The following is a 20,686-nucleotide window of genomic DNA, read 5'->3' on the forward strand; positions in this document are numbered from 1 at the left end:
GGACAGTGGGAGGTTTGCTCTGAGGATTCCAAAGGGCTTGGTGGCTCCCATATCCTGGAAGCTGGGGGAGGGGAGGGGAGTGATGGACACCCAGCTCCTGGGACAGGGTGATGAGGCCCCTGGGGGTTGGGAACAAGCGTGGCATCCTCAGTGGGCTACACCTTAGGGAGGATGTGGGATCCTTGGAATGGCAGGGTGTGGGAAGGCAGCAAAGAGGTGACCCCATAAGACTTCTTGCCATCCCCTCCATTTCAGAGCCCAGCCTTAAAGACCCAGGGCAAGCTGAACACCAGGCCTGGAAAGGTAGGGGCGTGGGGCCGAGTGGGTGAGGGCAGCAGAAGGTGGGGGCCTCGGGTGGGGCCTGAGACTCCTTCTGTGCCTTCTCAGGTGATCCTCTTCTCGGAGCCTGGCTGCCAAGGCGGCAGCAGGGAGGTCTGGGAAGACATTGCTGATGCCTCAGGCTGGGCCTGCGTAGCCTCCATACGGGTGGTGCGAGGCTGGTGAGTGGGGACTGCCCAGTGGGCAACCTGGCTGTGAATCTGGGGGTGCGGAGGGCAGTGAGGAGTGCCCAGGCCAGCCTGGCAGAAACCCCATCAGCTACCCAGAGATCCTGGGCACATCCCCCTCCTCACCTGTGACCTGGGGTTTCTGTGTCCACAGCTGGGTGCTGTACGAAAAGCCCAAGTTCCAGGGCCGGAAGATGGTCCTGCCTGAAGGAGATGTGGAACTCAGAGCCCCAGGGCCAACGTGGGGCACCCAAGGCTTTGGCTCCCTAAGGAGGGTTGTCCGGGTGAGTGGGCTGGAGGGTGCACACAGCCTCGAGTGCCTAGAGTTGGAATCTCTGGGAGAGATCATATGGAGTAGGGGGCAAGGGGGCTTACTACGGATTGACCTGTAGATTCCTGCCCTTGGCGCTGACTGGGGGAGAAAGGGCTTCTGGGCAGCGTGCAGCCTGGCTTGGGGAGTCAGGGGCCAGGCAGAGGCCAAGCCCCAGCTTGGGGAAGCAGCCGGAGGAAGTTTGAGCTGGTGCTGGAGCAGGACAAGGTGAGAGCAGCAGAGACGGGGCAGGAATGGATGTGGGGTCACCTGCCACCCAGGGGCCGGCTCTCAGGCCCACAGTCAGATCCCAGGTGCCATGCACGTCTGTTCATTCATTTGTTCGCAGATGCTCACTCGTGTCTACTGTGTGCCACGCACTGTGCCAGGCAATGGGCGGGGGTGAGATCTGCTCTCTGCCCTGCAGGACTTACAGTCAAGCTGGGCTATGAGGGTTGGATCTGAAGTAGGGACGCCATCTAATCAGGTAGGGGATTTATGGATGTCCCTCTGGCTGCCAGGTGGAGAAAAGACTGGAATCCTGAAGGCAGGGAGACAGGGAAGGGCTGTGATTTCCAGCCGGGAGCGCCTCTGATTTTTGAGGGAGGGGTGTGTGGTTTCAAAAGTCAACATTGTAATTTACTATTTGTAAAGGGAAAAAACCAGCAACACTGTTTTGACAGCACAGATTTACAAACTTTCGAAATGAAGCTTGAGAAAACCATCCCCACCACTAGGGAGACCCAGAAGGAAGAACAGTGACTCTAAAAGCAGGGTCTATCACACATTTGGGATTTTTTTTGGTTTGTTTTTTGCTTTTAATGAATAACTCAGTCCGGAGCTTTTGCAATCTTCCTGGTTAAGAGACGACAAGAGCTGATTAGCCTTAACTAGGGCAATGGCCCAGTAAGACAGGAGTTTTCAAAGCCTCTCCAGAAACACACAAATGTTTGTGGACAGTTAATTGTGAGCTTCTCACAATAAATTCATCTTCATGTGGGAGGTAACGAGCTACAAGAGAAAAACAAAGGCTTTGAAGTCAGATGGTCTGGAATTCATTTGATCCATTCAGCACTGATTGGGCACCTGTTGTGTGCCAAGTGCGTGGGAGGTGCTAGGTTGCAACAGTGAACAAAAACTACACTACTCTGTGTTTGGTCTGCTACTTACAAGCTGTGTGACCTTGGGCAGGTGTCTTAACTTCGCTGAGCCTCACTTTCCTTGTCTGTGAATGGATTAGTAACACCCATGGGCAGGATTAAAGGACGTGGGATAGCACAGTGCCTTGCACTCAGTAGATGCTTCATAAACCTTTGTTGAATGAGTGAATGAGTGAATGAGTGAAAATGGTCCTGGTGAGGAAGAAACACCCAGAATGCAGAGGATCTGTTGCTTCCTGGGATGCGGTGCAGGCAAAGCCAGTCCAGACAGAGGCAGGAATTGTACCTAAAGGAAGGGTCAGAGGGGGAACCTCAGGAAGTGGCTGTCCATCTTACCCATGTCCTCATCGGGCTGGAAGTCAGGCTGCCCGGAGGCAAGGGGATGGGAATGGCGCTTTGCAGGTTCACCTGGGAACTTTGGTCTCTTGTTCCAAAGGTCCAGCAAGGGACCAGCAGGGGCTTTGGTCTCAGGCTTGGCTGGCTGACCTTGCAGAGAACACCCAGTCACTATCCTGGTTTCTGAAGAGATGGCCACAAAGGTTTATCCAGAAGCTCCCTGGAGCCTTGGCTGGACAGACTTGGGGAGCAGAGGTAGTCTCCAAGAGGTGCGGTTTTACACTTTGTTCCCCTCTGCTCCTGCAGGACTACAGCATCCCGGAGATCAGCCTGTTCTGTGATGAGGGGCTTCGGGGCGAGCAGGTGAAGCTAACAGAGGCCTTGAAGGACCCCCAGGGCCTGGAGAAGCCCCTGAAGGTGGCATCTGCCACTGTCTCTGCAGGACTGTGAGTCTGGGCTGTTCTGGAATCCCTTCCTTTAACATTCATTGTGCTGGGTGCTGGGGACACAGAGGTGACAGGACACAGAGGTGACAGGACACAGCTCCTGCCTTCTAAAGTGCTCAGCCTACTGGTGGGGACAGGCAAGTAAACAAACAATAGGGATCCAGAGTTCTGGAATCCAGAAGCAGGGTCCCTGCATGGAAGGCACCAACCACCGGGGGGCAGGATGTGGGAGTCAGAGAAGCCTTTTTGGAGGAGGAGACACCTCAGCTGGAATGAGTTGCCCGAGAATCTAAGCTCCACGAGGACAGGAATTTTGTATGTTTTGTTCACTACTGTATCCGTGATGCCTGAAGCAGGGTCTGGCAGTGTAGATGCCCCTAAATATTTGTTAATCGAATGAATGGGGAAAAGAGTGTATCTGGCAAAGAGAACAGCACATGCAAAGGCCCAGAGGTGAGACATCTAAGCTTCAAAATTTCAGCCTCGCCAGTGTAAGTAACAAGGAGGGAGAGACGAGGCCCAGGAGGAAGGCAGGGCCGCTGTGCCATTGGGCTGTATTGTGAGGCTAATGGGGAACCACTGGGGGTTTTAACCTGGTATGTGTGCCAGAAAGAACTCTCCAGCTACAGAGAGGGCAAGGCCAGAGGAAGGGAGACCAATGTAGTGGCTACTGCAAGAGATTACAGAGGACTGAAGTGTCCTCCAGAGTCCCCAGTGATGGGAGCCTGCGCTGCAAACCTCCTCCCCTCTAAACCTTCCCTCCCTTCCACCAATCTGTGTCCCTTGGGGTCTGGAGTGCAACAGCCTCTCTGCCTTCCCCCAGGTGGCTGCTGTACCCAAAACCATTCTTCGAAGACACCCCCTATATCCTGGAACCTGGAGAGTACCCCACCTCAGAGGCCTGGGGCACAACGGACCCCAGTGTGGGCTCCCTGGAGCCCGTGAGATTGGTAAAGAGCAGGGGTCACCCACAGGCGGGTAGGTCTGGGCTCTGCCCTGGTCCCAAGTAGCATGGTCCTGCGGTCTGTAGGAAAGGGGGAGATAAAGTGTAACACAGCACCCCTTGGGGACCACCCCGTGGGAGCTCCTACTGGGAAGGGTGGTAGGAGGAGAGGGAGGATTAGCCCGAGGGGTTGGAAAGAGGGAAGGCATGAGGGTCTCAGGATCAAGAAGATCATGGGGTCCTCAGCCCCATCTTTCCTCACCTCTGGGCTGGTGTCACATCTCTGTGTCCTCTGCAGGGCTGCCCATGTGTGGAGAAGCCAGGGGAGCCCAAGGTAAGAGTCTGGGCTTCAAGGTCAAAGGAGGCCTTTGGTGTTGGGGGCTGAGTGTGTGGCTAGAATGGCCTGGACTGAAAAACCAGAGAAGAGGGCGCTGGGGGCCAGAAGCTGGGTCTGGGGGGATGGAACCTGATGGGCTCACTGGGAACTAGCTTTTGATGTGTAAGGGCCAGGTCAGAGGTCAGAGTAGAGATAGAAGTTAGGTAAGGGGATGGGGCTCAGTAAGGGGGTGGAGGAATGGGGGTGGGGCGCTCTTGCCTGGTGCTGGGCAGAGCCATTCCTGGGCTGGCTGGGTGTGTTTGGGTCCAGATGACTCTCCACCATCCTGACATCCCCTTCCCCCCAGGCTGTGGTGTATGAGGCCCCAGGCTTCCAGGGCCGCAGCTGGGAAGTGAGCAGAGACATCTACAACCTTCAGCAGCCAGAGGACAGCCAGAGCCCTCACCTGATCTCTGTGGGGTCCCTGAGAGTCCTTGGGGGCTGGTGAGGACTCAGGACCCTTCCTTCTACATCAGCTCCCCCACTGGCCTTTACCCTTCGGGGTGGGGGGCTACCTGGGCTGCCCAGGGGTGGGGCAGCTGTCTGAGCCATCCGTGGCCTTCCTGCGACTGAATCTGCCTGTCTTCCCTTCCCCCAGCTGGGTGGGCTATGAGAAGGAGGGCTTCCGGGGCCACCAGTATCTGCTGGAGGAGGGGGAATACCCTGACTGGTCACACTGGGGAGGCTATGATGAGTTGCTGACCTCCCTGCGGGTTATCCGGACGGTAAGCAAGGGCAATTGGGCCATCCCTCTGCCTCTGGCCACAGCCAGATTTTCCCCAGTACAATTTGTGGAGGGAAGAATTTGTACCCCGTCTTCCTGTTCTCCCTGGAAGTGCTCCCTGAAGTCTAGCCTCTCTCCCTCTTGCTGCTCTTCTCCAGGCTACACTGACAGCCTCACCCCTAATTCCCCGGGTGGGCTGCGACCCTAGGGTCTGGGCACTCTCAGGGGTTTCTGTCCGCGGGCGGGAGAGACCTGACTGTCCCTGGGGCCCAGGACTTCGGGGACCCAGCCGTGGTGCTGTTTGAGGCCATGGACTTCGAGGGGCACGGTGTGGAGGTGAGCAAGGCGTTGCCGGACGTGGAGCTGGTGCGACACGGACCCCGCACACAGGCCATCCACGTACTCAGCGGCGTGTGAGTGATGCCGGCTGCGGGAGTGGGGCGGACACGGGCGGGCCGGGGCGGTTCCGGGAGCGGTGCGGGTTCCGCCTCCGCCGACCCACGCCCCGCCCTTCCCGCAGGTGGGTGGCCTACCAGGAGGTGGGCTTCTCGGGGGAACAGTACGTGCTGGAGAAGGGCGTGTACCGAAACTGCGACGACTGGGGCGCGGGCAACAGCGCCCTCGCCTCGCTGCAGCCGGTCCTACAGGTGCGTGCGGGCCGCGGCGGGCGGGGCTCCCGCAGAAGGGGCGGGGCTGAAGGGCTCTGAGGGGCGGGGCCCAGGGAAAGGGCGGGGACGAGGGGGCGTTGCCGCGCGGTGGGCAGTACCGAAACCTGGAGGAGCTGGGCCGGGGGCTGGCGCTCCCTTTAAGTCTCGAATCTTTGGTCCCTCCTCAGGTCGGGGAGCACGATCTGCACTTTGTCTCGAAGGTAAGGAGGGGACTCCGCAGGGAGCCGGTGGGAGCGCACGTCTCGTCTCCCCTCGTTCCAAAGTTCGCCCAGTCTTCACCACCCTCTGCGTCCCACTCCGTCGCCCTCCGCCACCCGCACCTCCTCCCCTGTCTGCTTCCAGGTTCAGCTTTTCTCCGGCCCCGACTTCCTGGGCGACCGCATCTCCTTCGAGGATGACCAGGCCTCTCTGCCCGCCTCCTTCCACTCCCAGTCCTGCCGTGTCCACGGCGGCAGGTGAGGACGCGGAGGGGCACAGGGCGGGGTGTGCTCAGAGGTTCGAGGCGGGCAGGACGCGGCCTCGGAGCGCTTAACGCAGTTGGGAATCCCGGCTGCAGGAAGAAGTTCTTTCGTTCAAACGATTTCCTTTCTTAGGCTACCTTGAGATTAGTAGTTCTGCCCCAAGCCATTCAATTTTAAAACAAACAAAATAAAGTTTTAACGGAAAATGTAAAACTGTAGATAGTATAATATAAATAATCCCAATCTTGTTTTATCTGTCCATCTGCTTTTTTTTTCAAGTGAAGTATTTTAAATCCCTGACCCAACATAAAATTTCATGGGTAAACACTTCAATGTAAATCTCTAATAAGAAAGGACCTTCCCCCCCACATAGCCACAAGTCATTATCACATCTAATAAAATTAACGATGATTTTTTTTTTTTTTTTTTTGAGACAAAGTCTCGCTCTGTTGCCCAGGCTAGAGTGAGTGCCGTGGCATCAGCCTAGCTCACAGCAACCTCAAACTCCTGGGCTTAAGCGATCCTACTGCCTCAGCCTCCCGAGTAGCTGGGACTACAGGCATGTGCTACCATGCCCGGCTAATTTTTTCTATATCTATTTTTAGTTGGCCAGATAATTTCTTTCTATTTTTAGTAGAGACGAGGTCTCGCTCTTGCTCAGGCTGGTCTCGAACTCCTGACCTCGACGGCCTCGGCCTCCCAGAGTGCTAGGATTACAGGCTTGAGCCACCGCGCCCCGGCGATGATGATTTGTTAATAACTACCTCATACCCAGTCAAATTTCTCCCATTGTCTCAAAAATGCTTTGGTTAAATTAGCTTGTTTTTCTCAAGATCCAAATAAGGTCCACACATTGCATTTGGTAGATTTGGTCTCTAATCTATAACAGTTCCCCTTCCCTTCTTGTTTTATAGCATTTATTTGTTTGAAGAAACCCAATAATTTGCCCTGTAAGTTTCCCATCTTTTATATTTAGCTAATTGCCTTGTGGTACTGTCTTTTACCTTGTTACTCTGTCCCCCATATTTCCTGTAAACTGATTGTTGGATGTAGAGGCTTGATTAGATTCAGGGTGTTTTGTTCTGTTTGGGTTTTTGGCAAGAAAACTATATAGGTGGTGCCATATACTTCCCATTGCATCACATTAGCAGGCACATAACGTCTGGTTGTCTTACTTTTTTTTGTTTCTACTTTTTCAGAGGTGGGATCTTGCTATGTTGCCCAGGCTGGAGTGCAGTGGCTATTCACAGATCATAGTGCACTGCAGCCTTGAATTCCTAGGCTCAAATGATCCTCCTGCCTCAGCCTACCTAGTAGCTGGGACGATAGGGGCATGCCACTGTGCCCAGCCTATTTTTGATAATATTATAGTCCCAACATTATAAGATTCCCCATTTATCTTTTATCTAATGGTTTTAGCATCCATTGATGATAATTGCATAGACCCATCATTTCTTTAGAGGTTACAGAATGACTTTCTAATTTTTGTTATTCCTTCAACACATACTGGTTAGAATGCTTCAATAAAGATGAACATTCCCTTTTTAACTATTTGGTTACCTGAAATAGTTTACATAGAAAAGGTAGTTTGATCCTTTCTCAAGGATTAATATTTGATACTTTCTTTCAATTTCCAGAATAATTTCTGAATTGGTGCTCTAGCAACTTCCACAGCCGACCAATAACAATTTTTTTAAAGTATTGTTATGAACTCACGGATTTTTATGTAATTGATATGCTTCAATCCATTGGAGTTACTATTCTTTTGTATGCTCAAATTATTTCATCTTTGGCCAGTGGGAGCTCCTTCAAATTGCCTCTGGGTCCTTTGATATGACCCCAGTAGTTTTTTGTTTGTTTGTTGGTTTGTTTTTTGAGACAGAGTCTCGCTCTGTTGCCCTGGCTAGAGTGAGTGCCGTGGCATCAGCCTAGCTCACAGCAACCTCAAACTCCTGGGCTTAAGCTGATCCTACTGCCTCAGCCTCCCAAGTAGCTGGGACTATAGGCATGCGCCACTGTGCCCGGCTAATTTTTTCTATATCTATTTTTAGTTGGCCAGATAATTTCTTTCTATTTTTTTAGTAGAGACGGGGGTCTCGCTCTTGCTCAGGCTGGTCTCGAACTCCTGACCTCGAGCGATCCACCTGCCTCGGCCTCCTAGAGTGCTAGGATAACAGGCGTGAGCCACCGGGCCCGGCCAACCCCAGTAGTTTTGATAACTTCCTGGGTAGAATAAGATGAACAAGATCATTTTGTACATTTTTTGCCCCAAACCTGGAATTAGCCATTTCCCAAGGAACCCTGATTCCTTTCAGTGGGAAGTGATATTTAAAGATCAAAATCTGCATGCTAGGTATGTTTCAAAATTATTAATATAATACCCATATTACCACTAACAGTTAAAACCACTGAATGAAGTTTAAGGTTTCTTGTGGATCTTTTTGTCCTCAGGGCATTCGTGTACATCCCGTTAGGTATATATAGTTCCAAATACTATGCTTTAAAGACATTTGAAATCATACTTTTTAATGTATGTTTATGTCACCAACCTATCAGGTTAGATTCATTTATTTTATTTATTTTCAATTTTTAGGAATACTTTTCATTTTATTTCATTCTGTTTTTTAAATTACATGAAATATTTACATGGTTCCTATCTTAGCTCAGGCTGCTATAACAAAATACCATAGACTGCTTGGTTTAAAAAGCAGAAATTTATTTTCTCACAGTTCTGGAGGTGAGAAGTCCAAGAAGGTACTGACCAATTCAGTTCCCCAGTCAGGACTCTCTGCTTTCTTGCTGTGTTCTCACATTAGTAGAGAGAGAGTGTGAGCTCCTGTCTCTTCTTATAAGGACACTAGTCCCATTGTGGGTCCCACCCTCATGGCCTCATCTAAACTTAATTACCTCCCAAAGGTCCTGCCTCTAAATACCATTACTTTGAGGGTTAGGGCTTTAACATATGATTTTGGGGATATGCAAACATTCAGTCTGTAACAGTTTCAAAGCCAATAGCTTCCCTCTCTGTCTCTGACACTTTTTCCCCTCCCTCCCCTATAGGGAATCATTTTTTTAGTGTTTGGTTTATTTATCCATTGTTTCTTTTTGAAGATATAAGCAAATATATACTCATAATAAATTTACATATACCTATAGAAACCAAGTCTATTTTGTTTCCCTCCTTCCCCATTTCCTTACACAAGAAGGAGCATTCTACAGCCTGGTAAATATACTAAAAAAAACACTGAATTGCGTATTTTAAAAGAGTGAATTTTATGGTATGTGAGTTACATTTCAATCTTTTTTATTTGTTTGTTTTGTTTCGTTTTGTTTTGAGATAGGGTCTCACTCTGTTGCCCAGGCTGGAGTGCAGTGACCTCATCATAGCTCACTGCAACCTCAGACTCCTGGGCTCAAGTGATCTTCCTGTGTCAGCCTCCTAAGTAGCTGGGACTACAGGTGCAGGCCACCATGCCTGGCTAATTTTTCTATTTTTTTTTCTAAAGATGGGGTCTCACTCTTGCTCAGGCTGGTCTCAACTCCTGGACTCAAGTGATCTGCCTGCCTCAGCCTCCCAAAGTGCTGAGATGACAGGCGTGAGCCACCACGCCCAGCCTATATTTCAGTCTTTTAAGGACATGTACTGTAAACATTGTTATATGTCTGATTTTTTTCATTTAACTATTTGGAGATCATTTTATATCCCTTTTAAAAATTTTTTCATTTTTCATTATCATGGGTACATTATAGGTGTGTATCTTTATAGGGTACATGTGCTGTTTTGATAAAGATATACAATCTATAATGATTAAGTCAGGCTAATTGGGGTGTCCAACACCTTAACCATTTATCCTTTGTGTTAGGAACATTCTAATTCCACTCTTTTAGTTATTTTAAAATATACAATAACTTACTGTTGACTGTAGTCACTCTGTTCTATAAAATACTAGATCTTACTCATTCTATGTAACTGTATTTTTGCACCCATTAACCATTCCCGCTTTATGCCCCCCTGCCCTTTGCTACCCGTCCCAGCCTTTGGTAACCATCATTCTGCTCTCTATCTACTCTCTGTGAGTTCAGTTGTTTTAATTTTTAGCTCCCACATATGAATGAGAACATGTGAAATTTGTCTTTCTGTTGTCTGGCTTATTTCATTTAACATAATGGCCTCCACTTCCATCCATGTTGTTGCAAATGACAGAATTTTATTCCTATTTATGGCTGAATAATATTGTGTTATGTATATGCACCACATTTTCTTTATCTGTACATCTGTTGATAGACACTTAGGTTGATTCCGAATCTTGGCTATTGTGAATAGTGCTGCAGTATACATGGGAGTGCGGATATCTCTTTGATATACTGATTTTCTTTCTTTTAGATACATACCTAGCAGTAGGATTGCTAGATTATATGGTAGTTCTATTTTTAGTTTTTTGAGGAACCTCCATACTGTTGTCCATAGAGGGTATACTAATTTACATTCCCACCAAGAGTGTACAAGTGTTCCTCTTTCTCCACATCCTGGCAGCATTTGTTATTATCTGTCTTTTGAAGAAAAGCCATTTTAACTGGGGTGAGAATTTACATCCCTTTAAGAGCACTTTCTCATTCCTCTTAACTGCTACGTTATACTCTATGTTTTCTTAGCTTATTCAGCCAATTCCCTAGTAGTGGACATTTGGGCTGATTCCTCTCTTAGCTATTGCAAACAGTGCTCTAATGAATAGCCTTGTGTGTGTGTGTCATTTCATATCTTTGAAAGGTGTCCTTGAGATAGATTCCTAGATATGAGGTTGTTGAGTAATTGCCATGGAGTTTCGTTTAATATTGCCAAATTCCCCTCCATAGGGGCAGTAGGACTTCATTCAGTGCTTTCTTAAGTCTGACCTTAGTCCCTGCTGCTGCAGTGCCTGTTCATCCTTGACTTCCCTTGGGCTAGGAGAACATGATCAAGTCTGTGTCCCTTCTTGTGCATCGCGAGGAGCCTGGGCAGGCCGAGCACAGGGTAGGCTCAGATACCCGCTCACCTTCTCCATTCTTCCCCTTCCCCAGCTGGATCCTGTTTGATGAGAAGAACTTTGAAGGTGACCAGCACATTCTCTCTGAGGGCGAATTCCCCACTCTCACGGCCATGGGCTGCCTGGCCTCCACAGTCCTGGGCTCTCTCCGGAAGGTACCCCTGGTGAGTTTCTCCGTCCAATTCCAGGCAACCCTGGAGGTAGAGGTTGCTGCAGGGGGTCCTGGGCACAGACCCTCTTCTTGCTGCCTAGTGAGCTTGGGTGGGGGTTGAATTCAGTCTTTGTCAGAACCGCCCAAGTCTCCTTGACTCTGGGCTTCAAAGCCAGTTCAATTTACTCACTATCCATTGAGCACCCATGAAAATGGGACCTGAGGACTCTGCACACATTGGACACGGCTCTGCCTTCAAGGAGCACATGGTCACATGGACATAAAGATTACACACAGAGTGGGGTATCCAGATACAAAAGTAGTTCAGGGATGTTAATCAGCACTCGGGTGTTAATCTCTCCCATCCCTGGAGCAGGGGCCAGTGCTGCCCAGGTGATGTTCCCTACGGGGAGGAGTAACAGGACCAACTAGGCAGATGGCTCTGCTGCAGACGGGACAAGGCAGTAGGGTTGCTGCTAGAGCGACCCAGAATAGACGGTGATACCCTGGACCTGGGAAGAGATGGATGGAAGTGAAATGGGCCAAAATAAAGACCTGGCGTCTGTAGGGCTTGGTGACTGACTGCGTGGGCAACACCCAGTCAGAACAACTGACGCTTACTGAGCACGTAGCATGTGCCAGGTGGCATTTAAAAGGCTTCCCATGAACTAAGGCCTTTAATCCTCACCACAATCCTAAGAGGTGTGTTACCATTATTATCTCCTTTTCCAGTTGTAGAAACTGAGGCACAGAGTGCTCTGGCAACTCGCTCCAGGTCACACAGCTGGTGACAGGCAGAGCCAGGCTTGTCCCCAGGCAGCTGACTCCAGAGTCCAAGCCCCTTACAACTGTGTGTTGGGCTCTGAAGACAGATCTACTTCTGAAGCCCAGCTTTAGGGCCTTGAACAAGCAGTTTACCCTCTCCAGCCTCAGTTTCCCCTCCATTAAATGGGGATAATAATAGGATCTACCTTATAGAGTTGTTGAAGTGTCATAATGAGATCAGATAAAGTGCTTAGCACCGAATCTGGCATGTAGTAAGTCCCGAAGAAATGAGAAGCGCTGTCATCACCAGGATTGTTGCTATGGTGATGATGACAAGGAGAGGATATAGAATGAGCCCCAGGTTTCCAGCCTGGCTGTTGGTTCTTGGAAGTGCCATTTACTGGAAAGGAGGTTTGAGGGGGAAACCCGGGCCCAGTCTGGCACATGCTGCATTTGAGGATCCGGGACACTTAGCTGGCAGTGTCCGGGAGTCAGTGGCCCTGTGGGACAGAGCTCAGGAGGGAAGAAGGCCTGAAGTATACATCTGGGAGTCTGGATGTCTGGGGCTGGGGGGCTGTCGGGACTCAGGCTCTCATGGCCTCACTGTCCTCCGTCCCCTGGGCCCCCAGTACTTCTCAGAGCCCTCCATCTTCCTGTATGGACTCGAGTGCTTTGAGGGGAAGGAGATCGAGCTCAGCGGGGAGGTGCGGAGCCTGCAAGCAGAGGGCTTCAACAACCACGTGCTGTCCGTGCGGATCAAGGGGGGCATGTGAGTGCGCTGTGGGGAGGCTGGGAGCGGAGGCGGCCGGTATGCGGGGACAGCTGGCAGGGAGGAGTAGAGGGATGAGATCCCAGAGCCTCTGGCCTCTCCCCAGCCCCACTTCTGCCCCCTCCCCTGAGAGCCGGGAAGGAGGGAAGTGCAGACTGAGAAGGGCCCTGGCTGGTGGGCCTCGCAGGACCTACCTTGTTCTGCAAACCCCCAACCTACTTCCCAGCCTCCTCCTCCTGCCTCAGGACCCTAATCCCATGCAGCGGGGTCCCAGCATGAGAGAAGAGTGGGTGGAGAATGTTCTGACGTCCTTGCCTCCTCCTCTACCTGTCTGTCTCTGTGCATGTGTGTCTGTGTCCCTGGCACCTGCTGGGCCCAGCTGGGTGCTGTGTGAGCACAGCGACTTCCGGGGCCGCCAGTGGCTGGTAGGCAGCTGTGAGATCACCAACTGGCTGACCTACAGCGGCACGCAGAGGGTGGGCTCCCTCTACCCCATCAAGCAGGTGAGTAGCGTGTCTGGGTGGGCCTGTCTGGGTGTGTGTCTATCTGTGTGTTCCCCAAACACAGCATTTGTGTACTTCTGTCACAATTTTGCCACATCATCATTTCTCTTGAACCATTATCTACTTAATATTTTTCTCTAAATCAACTCACTTTTGTTTTACTTTATCCTTGTCCTAAGGAATAATGTCCATAAAGTCATGCGTTTGATGTGTATGTATGATTTTTTCTTAACAGACATTATAATAAATATATTACCATTAAATTTGCAAAAATAAGTTTATCCACATAGGACTAAAAATGATCTCCCGTGCCACCCACTGGTAGTGACCACACCTCATTTGGGGAAACACTGTGTCTGCATGTGTGTTTCTGACTGTCTGGCTGCACGTCGGGATGTGGGTATCACTGATGCACACGTGCACTTACTTGGCAGCACAGCCATGGGCACTGTGTGTACGTGTGTCTGCAGGTGTGTGCCCATCGGAGGGTATTTCTGTGCCCATGATATTATTTGTGTCCATGTATCTGTGTGCTCTAGCAATGACCTCTGTGTGTGTGTGTGTGTGTGTGTGTGTGTGCGTGCGTGCATGTGTGTCTGTAGGTGCGTATTTATGGCCGTGCATGCTTGCACCTGTGACACTGCTGAGAATGCGTGTCTTTGTATGAGGATATTTCTGTAGTCCCTGTATTCCCTCTCTCATAACATCATTGCTGGAAGGAATCTTGGAGATTATCTCCACTCCTCACATTTTACAGATGGGGAAATAAAGGCCCACAGAAGTAGATAAGGATTTGCTCTGCAATCTTGGGGAGGTACTGTACTTCCTCAGACCTCCATTTCCTCATCTTTAAAATGGGAATAATATGTGTCATAGGTTTGTTTTGACGATTGAAGATAAATAATGTATGCAAAACCCTTAGAACAGTGCTTGGGTGGGTAAGCACTCAACAAACATTAGCTGCGATTATTTTTTATTATTATTATTACTGTTGCCACCATCTAAGACCCCCAGCTGATTTGTGGCAGGGCCAGGTCTGATGTCTGTAGCCCAGTGTCCACCCCAGTAGGGCCGTCTTCAACATGGTGTGCACATCTGTATTCCTACACACAGCTGTCTTTGTAGCAAACAGAGGTGCCCGGCACAGAGGTTAGGACACATTGGTTAGGATGTGTGACTTTGTGTGGCTGCATGTGTCCAGTGTTTGTGTTTTCTGTGAACTTCTGTGCCACCATGTGGACCATGAGTGTTATCTGTCAGTTCGTCCCTCTGCACACATCTGTGGGTATCTATGAACATGGAACTGTGTGTGTGTGTGTGTGTGTGTGTGTGTGTGTATGATGCGTGTGCCCTCCTTATGTGTATGTAGAAGGGTGACTTAGAAGCGGGGTCAAGGAAAGTTTGGAGGCAGGAAGGAGCGCTTGGGACCTTGATACTGGAGAGTCCAGAGTTGAGGGTACTGGTGGCCCAGGTTGGGGCATCCCTGCCCGGGACCCCTGACTCAGCCTCTCCCCACCACCAGCGCCGGGTTTATTTCCGCCTCTGGAATGCAGCACTGGGGGGATTCCTGGCAGTGCCGGACCACGTGGAGGACATGAAGGCAGGCCGTGTGGTGGTCTCCGATCCCCGAGCTGGAGGCAGCTGCATCTGGTACTATGAGGATGGGCTGCTGAAGAACCAGGTACTGATGTAGGGGCCAGGACGGGGACTCCCAGGCCCCAGGCATTTGCAGGCCCACCTTGGGGAGTGCCAGCCCAGTCGGGAACAGGACACACCCTGGGCCACAGATGCAGAGAGATGTACACAGAAGCCAGGACCCTGGGGAGGCTGTGTACCCTGCATTCTCTGGGCAAGTCATACTCTTCTCTGGGCCTCAGTCTGTAAAACAAGAGCACTGAACCAAATCTTTCTAAGGCAGCGGTCCCCAACCTTTTTGGCACCAGGGACCGGTTTCATGGAAGATAATTTTTCCATAGACCAGGGGAAGGGAGGTGGGGTGTCGTGGGGAGGAGGGAATGGTTCGGAGCTCAGGTGGTGATGCGTGGCCCGTTTCCTAGTAGAGCCTGTACCAGGCTGTGGCCCGGGGTTGGGGACCACGGTTCTAAGGGACTCCCTAGCTCTGATATCTTGTGACAGAACTTGAATCCTGTTAATAATAATAGATTCACTCCACAGACATTTCCTGAGCTCCTACTATGTGCCAGGCCCTGTTTTAGGTGACAGGGATACAGCAGTGAGAAATGACTCCTGCCCTCCTGAAGCTTGCGTCCTAGTGGGGAGAGACAGAAACAACTGATTTAAAGTAAAATATCTTAGTGTCTTAGAGGATGAAAGTGCAAGAGAGGAAAGAGAAATCAGGAAAGGAGAGTAGAGAGTATCAGGTAGCTCTGACAAAGGGGCCCTTCCCGAGAAGGTGACGTTGGAGGGAGGCAGCTGTGCAGATGTCAGAGGGAACAGCAAGTGCAAAGCCCCTGATGGGGGAACATGCCTGGCATTTTGTAGGACAAGCAAGTCTACCTGAGTGGCTGGAGTGAAGTGAGTGAGGGGGAGTAGCAGGAGATGAGGGCGGAAAGGTTATGGGGAGTGGAGGTCTTTGTAGGCCATTGAGAAGTTTTGTCCTTTCCTTGGAATGAGAGAGAAGACTATGTGTGAGGTGCCCTTCACACAAATGCCTCCTGTAATCCTTAGTCTAGAGCACTACAGGACAGGTCCTATTATACTCCTCATTTTATAGGTGAGAACAGAGAGGTTAAGTATTTTGCTGAAAGTCACACAGCCAGTAAATGTGTGCAGGTTTGTCTGATGCTAAAGCCTGGGCTTTAGTAGTCAATGATGGAAGGCTTCCTGGAGGAGTTAATATTTTTCCAGCCTTGTTATGGTTTCTTACATTGAACCCTCACAAAAACCAGCCTTTGGAAACTCCCATCCCTAGGGAAACTGAAGCTCAGAGGGTTAAGAGACTTGTCCAGGATTTCAGTCCCTAGAACCAGGATTCAAAGCCACATGTGTCAAGGGTGTCTTGGGTATGGTGGAGTCCCTGTGGGGGGAGCAGTGCCTGATAACCTCCTGGGGCCTCAGGTGGCCCCCACCATGAGCCTGCAGGTGATTGGACCCCCCAGCCCAGGTTCCAAGGTGGTACTGTGGGCTGAGAGCCGCCTGCCGCGCCAGACGTGGAGCATCAATGAATCAGGCCACATCTGCAGCCAGATGTTCGAAGGCCAGATCCTGGACGTGAAGGGTAATGTGGGGTGTGCGTGGGAGTGGGCCTCTGAGGGGGCTGATGGCAGCGGGTCCCCAGTTCTATCTCCCCCTCTTAATCCCTCACCTCCAGGTGGCCGGGGCTATGACCGGGACCACGTGGTGCTATGGGAGCTGGCCAAGGAGAGGGTGTCCCAAATCTGGACCATCCACGTGCTTTGAACACCTCCCACCCCCAGCCCTGGAGGCGTTTGCTGGGATGCATGTTTTTATAGGTTTTTGTTGTAAAATAAGCTATTTTCTAATATACCGCCAGGTGTCCTCATCTTTGTGCACCTTGATATTTGCAGGTAGAGTGAAGATTTGTGCACCTGCCGCCTTCTCACACTCAGGCTGGCGGCTTCCCTGGGCTCCAGCCTTGGGGCGCAGATGTACAGCCTCCCTCTGCCACCAGAGGGAGCACTGGGACCAGCCTGCCTGCGGAGCGCGTCTTGGGCCATCACCCAGACCATGTGTTCCCTGAGCTTGCCCTGGGTGGGGTCTGCACTGGGCTGTGCACTCTCAGGGAACTCGCAGGCCAGAATTCGACAGGTAGGGTGATGCATCCGTGGTAGGGTAGGAACAGAAGTGGAGGGACGCACAGAGCCCGAACCTAAACCGGCTGCCTGGAGGAGGGCGCTCAGCTGAGATGGAGTAGTGGGAAGCAGTTAGCCAGGTTCCAGGAGCAGAGGGGAAATGTTCTAGGATGCAGACAAGTCCAGGGGTGAAAACAGAAGCTCAGTGCGCCAGGCAAGAGAGCTGAGTGGGGCCACACCCCAAAGGGCTGTGCCCTCAGGGCTCCACTCTACTTCCCCCAACTCTGGGCTCAAGGTCTAAAGGCTTGGCCTCAGTCTAAGAAGCCAGGACAGGGGGCTGGGTCCCTAACCCAGCTCAGAGAGGACAGGACACAGAAGAAGAGGAGCTCCCTCTGTCCCCCGAGGTCCTCAAGGAAGACGCTGAGAAGGGAGGGGCCCTTGGGGGCTGCTCTGGGGCTCCCTTTCCTCTCTGCAGCTCCCAACTCCACACCCCAAGCCCAGGAGAGTAGGAATGGTTAGAGCAGCTGTTTGTCCTTCCTGCCTTGCCAGCCCGTGGGTAGGGGGTGGGGAGTAGACAGCTGCCCAGTCATCGTTCTACAGCCCCCAGTTGCTTGGGGGGTGGGTTTTCTTGGGACCCAGATAATGAGGGGGTGTATTTCTGGGACTGAGGATCTCCCTGGATCTGTCATTCTGGGGACACCCATTACTGGCGTAGGGGCTCTCTGGGCCTGGGATGTCCAAGGTCTGGGGCTGGGTGGTGGGGTCTCTGGGACCATCATTCCCAAACACCCAGGGCCAACTGCAGGAAACGCGCCTGAAGGGGTTGGTGAGGATGCCAGGTTCTGGGCCTGGTCCCTCTCAGCACTGGGCTGTGGGCTCCCTGGCGCCACCTTCCCTGCAGGCGGGGGCCTGGGGAGCTCCGTGGTGCTGCTGCACACCTGGCTCTTGGGGCCCAGCAATGTCCAGTGACCACACACAGGGCCCCACTCGAAGAATGAGGATAACTTTATTGACCCCCGGCCGGGGGCTGCCTGCCCTGCCCCATCAGTACTGCCCCAGGTGGCCACTGCCCCCACAGCCCTGCCTGTCGATTTCTACCTCCCGGTGATCTGACACCAGCCCCTCCCAGGGATCAGGAGGGATTCTCTTGCTAGTGACTGTGGCAGCTGTTTCAGGCAGCTGGGGCACATCACCTCAGCTGAGGTGGAAGAGGTGTATCAGGGTGTTGGTCAGGAACAAAAGGAAGCTGCCTCCGCCCATGTCACGGAACGCCAGGACCTCGTTCCCACTGCTGGTCTCGTTTCCCAAGACTCCAATTTGTATCTGCAAGAGGAGAAGCAGGGGATGCTCAGGGGGCACGTTTGAATCTGCTGTTCGTTAAAGACACAGTCCCCTCCTGCAACTCCATAAAACAGTCCTCAGTTCTGTCCCACATAACCACGACCTACACCACAACGTCCTGTCAGGATGTTTGGCTGATTCCTGCCTTGACAAGGGGAGGGACAATGGTGGTCCCTGGCCCATCCCCACAGAACCTTTCCTTTCCTCTCTCCTGGGCCACCAGCCCCTCCAGCCCAGAATACAGGGAGACAGGGGAGCCCGAGCTCTTGACCTTACTAGCCCAGCAAGGGGCTTGGCCTCTGAGCTCAGTTTCCTCACTTTCTGAATCGGGAGAAGTTCATTGCAGCTGTGAGGGTCACATGAGCTGGGGCTGAGTGAGAAGCACTTGGCCAAGTGTGGGTGGGTGGGTGGGAAATGGCCAGATGGTGATCAAGCTGTCCTTAATGCTTGATCAAGCTGCAACTAAAGCTGCCCTGGATGGAGATTAAGCTGTTTTTGATGGTGATCAAGCTGTTCTTGATGCTTGAGCAAGCTGTTCCTGATCAGGAACTTGATGGCCCCTGTCTCCCACACTGACTCGTGTCCCTGGGCACATGGGGTGCTACCAAAGCTGCCTTCTGCAATAGCAGTTGGTTTTGAGACTCCAGCTGTTTCCGCAGTGGGAGAGTTCTGGATTTCCAAATATCCAGACTTCTCTCCAGCGGGGGACTAGTGGGAATGGGAGTCCCCCACCACCTCCAGAACCAGAGCGGGCTCCACTTGGACATCTCCTGGCCCTCCAGGACCATCTCCGCAGGCTGCCTGTGGGTCCGTGCCATTCTCGCCCAGGGCTGTCTTCCCAAGGCTCCTAATTCCCTGTTATCCCACAGCACCCCTTGGGTGCCTCGGCGTGCCTGGCACCCTGCAAGTGCTCCCAGCTGTGGATTCAGGCTTCTGTCAGGGGCAGCCCTCAAGCAATCCAGCCCCAGCCAGAAGGGCTAGAAGGCTAAGCAGCCAGGTCCCCTGCATCCCTGGTTCCCCCGTTGGGGCCTTTCTGCCTCTACTCCCCAGGGAGAAGGCTGGGTCTCTGGGAGCCTGAGTTTCCTCCCTGCCATGCCACGTAGGTTTGGGGAGTCCTGGCAGTGGTGCCAGGGGCTCTGAGAGACTGCTCTTACCTGAATCATAAGCAGGAGGCTGATGGTGAGGAAGAGGAAGAGGAAGCCTTTCATCGTGGGAGGATCTTGGAGGCTCTCTTGGCAGCAGCTCTGGCGATGAGTGCGATGAGCAATGAATGATGAGCGCAGGGCTGTGTGCAGTCCTCTGTCGGCTGCTTTTGAACCTGGGGTCAGGGGAGGCGGGGTAGGGGAGAGAGAGGGAGGAGGGCCTACAGGGTGGGGGAGGGTGCTGCTTCCTTTCTACAGGTCTCAGGGTTAATGACAGCAGGCCCCAGGTTCTAAAGCGATGAGTTCTGGAGACGGAACAGGCCAAAACGGTGTGGGCGGTAGGCAAGCTGAGGGCCACTGCAGGCTTGGGCTTGGTGCGTCCTGGGCAGAGTCTCATCACTTACTAACTCGAGACCCTGGGCCAGAAACTATAGCTCTCTGAGGCTTTCACAAAAGAGCTGCTGGAGGATTAAATGTAATAATAACCCATTTAAAAAGAATGCATAGTAAATATTCTATAAATAGGTTTGTTGTTGTTAAAGAAGATTGGGGCAGCGGACAGGAGCTGAAGGAGAGAGGTTGGGATAGATTAGGATGCAAGATAAGGTTGTAGATAGATTGCAGGTTCTCAGTGAAGGTTTGGAGAGTATTTATTTATTTATTTTTGAGACAGGGTCTTGCTCTGTTGCCAGGGCTAGAGGGCAGTGGCATCATCATTGCTCACGGCAACCTCAAACTCCTGGGCTCAAGCGATCCTCCTGCCTCAGCCTCCTGAGTAGCTGGGACTGCAGGTGTGGTTTTAGGCCTTGTGTTACAAGCCCAGGAAAGACCTGAGTGGACCCTTAGGGGCCTCTAGCCCCTAGCTGAGGCCAGCTCAAAAAGAAAGAAGAAGTGAAGTCAAGACTGATAAGATGAAGGAAGTGGAAAGGGAGGAGGCAAGTGGTAGGGAGGGAAGAGGAAGGAGCCCCCAACCACCCATCACTCCCACCCCCTCTACTCCTTCACTTGGAGGTCTCTCCTGATTGGTGACTCAAGTTCACTCAAGTTCTAAGCTGTCTTTGGTGTACCTAAGGGGGTGGGTGATTCTGGGAGTTCATGAGAGACAGGGAGTGGCAGGTGCCAGAAGGGCACTGGCCCAGGAGACAGGAGACATGTTGAAGTCCGAGATTGCTCTGCTGAAAATTGGTTCCATCACACTGGGCAATCTTCTCCCCTCTTGCAAAGAGGCAGGTGGGCGGGCTACGCCCTGGGGCAGGATGTTATAGTTTCTCTGTGCTGGAGATGAGTG

General features: G+C 51.9%; 2 protein-coding genes across 3 annotated transcripts in view; one reads left to right on the forward strand and one right to left on the reverse strand.

Moving 5' to 3' along the window:
• CRYBG2 (crystallin beta-gamma domain containing 2) overlaps nucleotides 1-16,645 on the forward strand; it is a 25,312-nt gene extending 8,667 nt beyond the window's left edge. Inside the window, exons 3-20 of one of the 2 annotated variants that reach the window (XM_045545883.1) lie at nucleotides 256-303; nucleotides 388-500; nucleotides 661-790; nucleotides 2,619-2,758; nucleotides 3,582-3,708; nucleotides 4,000-4,035; nucleotides 4,385-4,521; nucleotides 4,676-4,802; nucleotides 5,075-5,214; nucleotides 5,322-5,448; nucleotides 5,637-5,669; nucleotides 5,812-5,924; nucleotides 10,989-11,118; nucleotides 12,500-12,639; nucleotides 13,019-13,142; nucleotides 14,665-14,823; nucleotides 16,221-16,380; nucleotides 16,474-16,645. In XM_045545883.1, coding sequence (XP_045401839.1) covers nucleotides 256-303; nucleotides 388-500; nucleotides 661-790; nucleotides 2,619-2,758; nucleotides 3,582-3,708; nucleotides 4,000-4,035; nucleotides 4,385-4,521; nucleotides 4,676-4,802; nucleotides 5,075-5,214; nucleotides 5,322-5,448; nucleotides 5,637-5,669; nucleotides 5,812-5,924; nucleotides 10,989-11,118; nucleotides 12,500-12,639; nucleotides 13,019-13,142; nucleotides 14,665-14,823; nucleotides 16,221-16,380; nucleotides 16,474-16,562 — 2,073 coding nt within the window. In that variant the 3' untranslated portion in view covers nucleotides 16,563-16,645. Of the gene's footprint in view, nucleotides 1-255; nucleotides 304-387; nucleotides 501-660; nucleotides 791-2,618; nucleotides 2,759-3,581; nucleotides 3,709-3,999; nucleotides 4,036-4,384; nucleotides 4,522-4,675; nucleotides 4,803-5,074; nucleotides 5,215-5,321; nucleotides 5,449-5,636; nucleotides 5,670-5,811; nucleotides 5,925-10,988; nucleotides 11,119-12,499; nucleotides 12,640-13,018; nucleotides 13,143-14,664; nucleotides 14,824-16,220; nucleotides 16,381-16,473 lie in introns of those variants that run through there. The other variant, XM_045545884.1, reaches the window with a different exon arrangement.
• A 1,257-nt stretch (nucleotides 16,646-17,902) lies between these two features.
• On the reverse strand, nucleotides 17,903-19,574 carry CD52 (CD52 molecule). Its single transcript, XM_045545887.1, has 2 exons — nucleotides 19,411-19,574; nucleotides 17,903-18,238 (listed from the first exon to the last, which is right to left on the reverse strand). The coding sequence occupies exons 1-2, from the start codon at nucleotides 19,462-19,464 to the stop codon at nucleotides 18,110-18,112; spliced, it is 183 nt and encodes a 60-aa protein (XP_045401843.1). The 5' UTR covers nucleotides 19,465-19,574; the 3' UTR covers nucleotides 17,903-18,109.
• Nucleotides 19,575-20,686: the final 1,112 nt, after the last annotated feature.

This window comes from Lemur catta, chromosome 3, assembly GCF_020740605.2.
Source record: "Lemur catta isolate mLemCat1 chromosome 3, mLemCat1.pri, whole genome shotgun sequence".
Taxonomy (NCBI): Eukaryota; Metazoa; Chordata; class Mammalia; order Primates; family Lemuridae; genus Lemur; species Lemur catta.

Excerpts from the sequence above, each read along its gene's own strand:
- CD52 (XM_045545887.1), bottom strand. The coding sequence starts at position 19,464 with ATGAAAGGCTTCCTCTTCCTCTTCCTCACCATCAGCCTCCTGCTTATG. Across the intron at positions 18,239-19,410 it reads GCCTCCTGCTTATGATTCAG|ATACAAATTGGAGTCTTGGG; the intron begins GTAAGAGCAGTC and ends CTCCTCTTGCAG.